Source organism: Macrosteles quadrilineatus, unplaced genomic scaffold (assembly GCF_028750875.1).
Source record: "Macrosteles quadrilineatus isolate MER2022 unplaced genomic scaffold, UCM_ALF_1.0 Scaffold_7__1_contigs__length_78375512, whole genome shotgun sequence".
In the NCBI taxonomy this organism is placed as follows: Eukaryota; Metazoa; Arthropoda; class Insecta; order Hemiptera; family Cicadellidae; genus Macrosteles; species Macrosteles quadrilineatus.
Window position 1 is genome coordinate 58,492,841 of NW_026542600.1, and position 8,699 is coordinate 58,501,539.

General features: G+C 36.4%; 1 protein-coding gene across 1 annotated transcript in view; it reads right to left on the reverse strand.

Annotated features, from left to right (window-relative positions):
• Window positions 1-2,762: 2,762 nt before the first annotated feature.
• LOC128999032 (DNA damage-regulated autophagy modulator protein 2-like) overlaps window positions 2,763-8,699 on the reverse strand; it is a 12,204-nt gene continuing 6,267 nt past the window's right edge. The window contains exons 5-8 of the mRNA XM_054425389.1: window positions 6,962-7,188; window positions 5,659-5,809; window positions 3,470-3,636; window positions 2,763-2,854 (exon numbers count right to left, since the gene is read on the reverse strand). Of these exons, the coding sequence (XP_054281364.1) occupies window positions 2,807-2,854; window positions 3,470-3,636; window positions 5,659-5,809; window positions 6,962-7,188 (593 nt within the window). The 3' untranslated portion in view covers window positions 2,763-2,806. The remainder of the gene's footprint in view (window positions 2,855-3,469; window positions 3,637-5,658; window positions 5,810-6,961; window positions 7,189-8,699) is intronic.

An 8,699-nucleotide genomic window follows, 5' to 3' on the forward strand; every position in this document is an offset into this window, starting at 1 on the left:
TTTATTGTAATTTAAAGTTCTGGTTGTGAAATTTGCAAAAATTATACTATAGACCACAAACAATTCCTGGATCATAGCCAAATATGATCAGCTGGGAATATGATTTGCTGGGTAGAGGATAGTATTAACAAGGGATACTATAAACTGGAGTAGTATTATAAGGTTAGTACCACAAACTAGGGAAGATAAGTTAGTTGTAGCTGGGGATGATAATAGTTGGGAATAGTATTAGCTGGTAATAGTACTTGCTGGGGATGGTATTACCTTAGGATGGTATTTGCTGGGGGTAGAATTATTTGGGGGTGAGCAGGGCCGTATTTCGAATCTATGATGTCCTGGCGGCTCTCACCAGAGAGGCCCCTCTCTATATTCAGATTCTTCGGAAGGTTGGAACTTTTATGAGTTTATAAGTACACGTGGTATTGCTTCAACTTGATGAATTTACCTTTTGTTTCCATCAATCCGATCAGCAAAAAGACCTAGGAGACTCACTAATAAATAAGTCTATTATTTTTTTAGTAATAGGCCTACTATTAGGGGTCTTAGGTCGGGGTCTGACATTTTTTATTTCTCTCAGGTAGAGTCAAAAATGTTGACCTTCAGGCATCAGATCAGACCAGGTGGATTTAGAAATAATAAATTAAAAATATACTAACTAATTAATATACTACAGAGTGTTGAAAAAGTCTTTACACACCCATAAATAAATTAACAAATTTAACAGCTTAAGATACAATTTTGCAACTTCAACATATCATTTTATGATGATTTTTCTAGCTTTTTGCTCTAAATCAAAATTTTGCCCCCCTCCCTCTTTCAGGGTAGATAGGGGGAAATTCAACAATTTAAAATGCAAATACTCATTTTGCGACCCCTTATTGTTAAAATAAAACTGGTGTGATAGAAATAATCTTGTATCTAAGTCAATGGTAGTGGCTGGTATTAGGTGGATGATATGATATTAGTTGGAGGGTATTAACATGGGTATGGTTTTTGCTGGGGATAGTATTAGATGGGGAAGGGATTAGCTGGAGATAGTACTAGCAGCAGCTGTAGCACGTGAGCAGGAAGATACAGACTGATCCTGAGTTCCCATGCTGCTGTGACCTTGGCCTTGGCAGGACACAGGATTGCACTTGCACAACTGACCTGATTGTCATGTGACCTTGACCATCACACAATATAGTTAATGCTGGCTGGCTTTCATTCAGGTTTGACTTTCATATTCTCCTTCATTAAGCAGAATCCCTATGTCATGATCATTACAGTGCCATTTAACAGCCTCGGTATGTTAATGTTAATGCAATGGTTTGAAGGTAGGGAGGAATAATTGGCTCAATCACACACAATGTGTGGCAAATTTTTGTTTTCGAGTGATTTGTTAAATTACCGATTTATGTTCATTTGATTTCTGTAATTTTTGTCAGCAATAAAAGTATAAATTTGTAATATACCTAATAATATGCTAAGGAAAAATAAGTCCTTTTCATTTTACAAAGCTAATTGTAAAATGATTAGCTTAATGTGCTATGATATAATTAAATCTAAATTATACCTTTAAATATAAATAATAAATATCAAATATAATAAATTTACAATGTACATTGATTTTGGGTGTGTTGCTGGCGTTGTGGTTTTTTTTTTTTTTTTTTTTTTTTCCTAGGAAGGACGCTAGGCACGAGCCTGGGATTGTTTTTCACATTACTTCAGGCTAGACCTAGGGGTTACGGCATTATCACTTAGATAAAATCCATTGGTGACTTGGCGGGGATCGAACCCGGGACCTCAGGGACTGAAGTCCCGCGCTCTAACCACTACACCAGCTCGCTCCCCCCTGGCTGGCGTTGTGGTTAGCGTATCGAACTTTGATGTAGGAGGAACCCGTTGGACTACCCAACTACCCCACAAAACATATGGGTTAGAACCACTTCCTCCAAAAGCAGTGTACTCTTTGATATCTCCTATAACAAACGCCACCAAAATCTTAAACTTCGTGAATAATAGTAAGCACACAGAGTACGTAATGTATAATAGTATGAAATATAAATTTGAAAAAACTACAGTTAATGAAGAAAATTTATAATTATCACCTAAGAAAGTCAAAAAAAATGTAGCAGAACCCAGAATTAGCAGCATACACAATTCCAAATAGTTAAGAGTTAGTTAAGATTATCACTATAAGTGACTGAAAGGATAAACTTGTAAAAAAAATGCCATATTTCATTTACCTTTCTATTTCTTATTTCATATGTACTGGTGTTTTGATATAAAAACAGTTATTTATCCAGGTTTCATGATAATTTCTTTTTGAATCAACATTAACAGGAATAAAGGACACTTCAATAAGAAACCAATATTTTTAAGTGAACTGTGCAAATGTGTTTTGGCTCCTTAGACCAAGTTGACAAAAATACAACAAAAACTCCAGAGTTCACTGCATGACTGCATGTAATGCAGATCTATGTCTGACAAGCAATCAGATAAATAAGGAAAACCCCAGTGATGTCCTAGTTGAGGATTATATCACACACCTACAAGCTGTTTTAGAAGAGGAAGAGAGATTATCCAGATAGCCAAAAGAATTATAATTAATAGGACACAGCTACAATTTAACTCTTGTCCTAAGGTTGTTGTATATCATTGTTTTACCTGTTTTAGTGATATTTAAAAGACAACACTCACAACTGTTAGTAAGGAGCCTGAACGGCTGCACTGTGATGCATTTTAGTTGTGGGCAAATAATTAGTCGGTGAAATACAAAACTTGCTAATATTTATTATATACATTTTATTTATGACCAAACCACTCATACTCTTGATGTGCTGGACCGCTCATCTTTCCACAGCCTTTTCATCTGCACAAAGTGTATTAATTAATTTTCAATTAAATTCAATAAATACAAACATAATAATAGAACAATCAAAATATCATATATATGCTTAAGCACTTTTTGTCCATTGTTCAAAGATAGTCACTCCAAACTTTCACCTTTCTAGTTTTTGTTTACTTAATCATTTCTCTGTATCATTTTCCTAAGTGAAATGCAAATAAGACTTTTTTAACAAAATTGTAAATAGAATCTATTTTAGTTTATCTGTGCTGTTTATTGTAAAAGGTTGTAACTATACCTTGGGTGTTAAAACAACAAGAATTTTGAATTCTTTTTAAGTATATAGGTACTTGTTTAAAATCCATTGTTACTAATTGCAAGTTTTTGCAGGCTCATTGCAGATATTTTCCATTACTCCACATAGATCAATAAACTAAGCTTCATGACATTTTGAAAACTTAATTCTGATCATAGTAGATCAGGGATACTTAAACTAAGAAAGAACTACAACATGACAAGATGGCAGATAAACAAAGCAAATGTTCAGCAGTCAAATAAAAATTAGTTGGAATACTGAAAAACTATCAACATTTTCAATTGATGACTATACTCATTATGTGCTGTACATATTGTTTCTACCTTTATTGCTGGTTCTTCCAATTTAATCCTCTGGAAATCGGGGAAGAAAGAGAGAACTGCCAGAGAGAGAGTTAACATTAAACACCACTCCATGATGGTGTAGGCCAAGTGCCAGCCATAGCCTGGGTCTGTAGGGTTCCACAGTAGATGGTCTTTGTAACTGGAATCTGTGTAAAGTATTGATAAAGATTGTAATAAATGTATGAAGTAACAGCTTGTGTCTATGTCAACCCAGGGAATAGGTGAAGAATTATATCAAGAGAGGATTGCATGTATTTACAATATTACAAAGTAGCTAAACACTGTGTGAATGCTAAAGGCTTAGGAGGATAGACTTATAGTTCAATTGTGTTTGCTTAGTCAATTCCTATCCTATGAAATGTTAGGTAATGCACTAAGACAAGGCCAACAAAAGCCAAACCTCAAACTCAATAAAAATACAACAAAATAATTTATTCTGCGTTATACACCTTAACACATACAAAGTGCAAATAAAATATTGGTTGTAAAAATTATTCAATAGAAATACAAGGTTGAAGATATGTACCAAGTTCAAACACAGTTGTGATCAAAATAGCTCTTTCCACTCTAACACCAATGCACAAATAAATGTAATCTTTAAATTTTCAGTCCTTAAAATAAGTAATAGTAAGGTATCTAATCGAAACCTATGTAGGTCAAGTAAAGAATCAACTATGTGTATTCTGTGAGAGTTTTAGTCTTTTTTGTGCTTAATAACACCTAATTAGATTTAAAATGCACCATCTTGTGACTTCAGTTATAGGGCATTTAATGCATTTATATGTATATATCATTAATACAAGGTTTGCACAGATTTTATCTAGAGACTTTCATTCCATCTCATAGCTATAACAATGTAAAAGTTTTGCTATTCACCACACAAGAAGATAAAGCCAGAAAAATCACAGAGTTTTTCAAGTATTTTAAAGGTTTACTTAGTTGCCCATTTTAACTTAACTTTTAGGTTACTCAACCTAGAATCACTTAACCCTTAAGCACATGTGCTTGTTTTTTTTTCTTTTTTTTTTGCGCTGGTGCGCGTGCGGGGGTCTAACAGACCCTCAAATAAAAATGGGTATGAAAAAGGCTTTTTTATATTTAGCTCTTTAAACTTTAGACTTCAAATCTATATTCATTTTCTCATGATGTTATGTACATTTTATGATCCTACCATATCCTTTAATTTATTGATTTTAAAATAATAGTTTGAACCCTTAATTTTTTCATCATGAAATGTAATAATGGTGTTAGAGAGGGAAAAATTGTAGTTAAACAAGTTTTATTGCAAACAAATGTTATTTTTAATTTCACAAAAGTATTATATTTGTATAAAACTATGGAAACAGTAAATATTTCATAAATTACATTTTCCAATTTGTAGAAAATACTGTAAAAAAAATTGATAAATTTAAAAAATTCTATGGTAGGTAGTGTATGTTTTTTTTTTCAAACATCCTCGTCCAGTGGTTGGTTTAGAAGTACTTTTAAACACACTTCACAATTATTTTAAATTTGTCCCCGGAACATTGGATTCTTAAGGTTTTACACTTGAATTTGGTCTTGGCGTCTTTTTGTCCAAGGCAAATTTGGTTATCAAGGCAGAAGTGCCTTTGCACTGGGAGGCTAGATCAGTGGACTCTATGGTTGAACATTTCCATCCAATTGGTTTGCAGATACTAAGTTTGTTTGGCAAACTTTCAATACTATAAAAATTATAATGATAAAGTTATAAAGTTATTAATACTTATAACTTTATGTAATGATAAAGTTATAAAGTTATTAATACTTATAACTTTTGGTATCAATAAATTATATTAATACTAATTATGATAATAAAACTGAGACACTACTATGCCCACGGGGTACACTAGACCCCCTAATGAACATAGTACTGGTAACACAACCATGCGCGTGGGGGTATGCCAGACCCAGGGTGGTGATAATATAGGAAATAGGTCAATGACTCGGTCAAGACTAACAACTCTGCGGCCAGATGATAGTATGGTACTATTTTAGGCAGATACTGTTATGCTTACCACGGTTGCCACCATACTTGTAAAATTATGACAAAATTAACATACGCGGGGGTATGTCATACCCCCGCGAGCGTGGTTAAGGGGTAGGGTACTCTATACTGAAACTATCATAAGTTAAGACACGCTATTTACTTGGGTTGAAGTTGTTATATAGCTTCCAGGCCATGTAGTTGCAAACATTGGTGCCTATGTTGAGGGAGACCATGAGCAAACTGAGTAGAGCCCTTAGTACGAATATCTGTAGAGAGTTGAGCTGTGGGGCCATCCAGAAGGAGAACACTGTCTGACAGAAAGATATAGTAGTTGAAATTGTTACCATAGATCACAGAGAAGTAAGGTACAGAGGGAACCTCTTTATGGGACGGCCCGTTCTGGTATGTTGTGCTTAAAATGTACTTGCTACAAGCATGGAAGAGCCCAAGTGGCGAGTTTGTGGGGAAATTCCTATTACACTGGGCACAGGGTCTTCCTCCACCATGACAAGCATTGTAGTAAATGAGGGCAAGGGTGGTGTTTGGCTTTCCCTAAACACCAGTGACTAGTGTAGACACACCACTTAAAGTGTACCATTGAATGTTTCCTCTGTACCTTACTTATATATGTAGCTGTTTTTAAGCATGCAGCCAGTTAACCTTAATATTGTTAAAAGACAGTGGAATTAACATTCTCTTTAATCTTCAACCTGATTCATGACCATATGAACATTTTAAACTACCTATAGGGAAAGTAAACCTATTTGATCATAGGCCTATACTGGTTACCAATTTACAAATAGTTGTATTTTCTCATTTGACTTAAATTTTAAATTTGTAAGACATCTAATTGTATTGTTGGGCAACTCTTTGTAGTCTTATGATGCATTGGGAATTAATAAATCATCTATACGTTATACAATGTAACATTACTCTCAATTGTAAATATTTAAAAATGCATTTTACTGTTAACTCTTGACTCTCTTTAGCTCTTGTTAATCTTCAATGTTTGTTTCTTATAGAGAAGTAATTATATGTTATTAACATTTTAAAGACATTTGGAAGGAAAGCCCAATGGTAACAAGTACAAAATTTATACCTTAAATACCTGTAAATTTTATTTAACACTTGATGCGATCATACAAGAAATTTATATCGAACCTTTGGCACATGGAACTTTTTTTTGTATTTTTACAACATGTTTTTTATGAGCCCCAGTTTTCTAGTAATATACGGTATAGATATTCTGCAAATACAATTATACTATATATCTATTATTATTTATATGAACACTGGTTTATCTAAATTAAATACCATTATAATTTTCCAATTTGCAATGATTTTAAAGGAATTTGTCTATTCAGTACAGTAAACTTTCTTAGTCTCGGTACCACAGGATACAATTAAGAGGGGTTTTACTGTATCCCTCACAATAAATCATTTATGCACTGAAGTCAACAAACCTGGAAAATAAAATATATGTTGGCTCCATAGAAGCAGCATTGAGATCCAAAGTAGTGAACACGAATAGCCGAAGTCATCTGCCAGTTGGCAACAATGAATAGTCCGATGACAGATACTAAGCCGATAGTCGTAGCGAGTAGGTTCGTACACTTTCTGGGACCTGTGGTAGGGCGACAGTGAGAGTATTCCCGCACCTGCGCATGACGAATGTAGCCCGCAAACAGCACTGGAAAAACAAACACTTTGGTACAGGCCCGTTTTTGACTATGTCAGCGCCCTAGGCACAACTAAAATACTAGCGCCCCTTTGCAATATATATAACAGGGTGACTACCAACCGGGAAATCTGGGAATTAAGCGGGAATTTTTTTAACCCGAAATTATGCATGAATTTTGTATTTCTACCTGGAATTGTCAATTTACCGCAATGGCGCATGACAACAGCGACGTTTTCGTGACCACGGGAGACGATAATATGTCTCCACAAGGCCGCGAGGGATGGTCAGAATATTGCCGCGATCGCATGACACGATGATAATGTCTAAACGACCGCGGGATATGATCATGATTTCACCGCAATCGCGCAAAACGATAATAAGATATACAGAGCCGCGATGGATGATCAGAATATTGCCGCGATCACAGAAGACGAAGATAATGTCCACACAACCACGGGAAACAGTCAGAAATTTGCCACAATCGGGGAAGACGATAATGATCTCCACATGACTGCAGGATATTATTAACAGTTTGCCGTAATCGCGGGAGACGATTACGATGTCTTCACGACCGCGGGAGACGATTACGATATCTTCACGACAGCGGGAGACGATTACGATGTCTTCACGACCGCGGGAGACGATTACGATGTCTTCACGACAGCGGGAGACGATTACGATGTCTTCACGACCGCGGGAGACGATTACGATGTCTTCATGACAGCGGGAGACGATTACGATGTCTTCACGACCGCGGGAAACGATTACGATGTCTACAGGATCGCGGGAGTTACAATAATGATGGCTCTTCTACACGGCTGCGAGGGATGATCAGAATTTTACCGCGATCACGTAAGACGATGTTAATGTCCACTCCACCACAGGAAAGATCAGAATTTGGCCTCATTCGCAAAAGACGATGAAGACCTCCAAACGACCGCGGGAGATGAGTACCATTTGCCGCAATGGCGGGAGGGGATCACAATGCCTCACGACCGCGGGAGGCGATGATGTCTTCATGGCTGTGAGGGATTATCAGAATTTTATCGTGATCACGCAAGAAGATGATAATGTCCACACAACCCCGGGAAAAGGTTAGAATTTTGCTTCATTCGCGGTAGACGGTGATAATCTCCTCACGACCGCGGGATGTGTTCATATATTGCCGCGATCAAGGAAGACGACAATTATGCTGTCCACACGTCCGCCGAAAATAGTCAGAATTTTGCCGTGATCGCGGGAGACGGACAATGATGACGTATACACAACCACAGGAAAAATTAACATCTTGCCACAATTGCGGGAGACTGTTAAGATGTCTACACGGCCGCGAGGGATTATCAGTTTACCGCGATCGCGTGCAAATACAGCCACAATTTTTGTTATTTTCCAATTTTTTGGCGCCCCCCAAAAATGACAATTGCCTCGCGCCCTAGGCACGTGCCTACCGTGCCTATTCGGTAAATCGGCCCTGCTTTGGTAACTTAAAAAGTACCTAATTTGATAGTAAAAGTTTGATA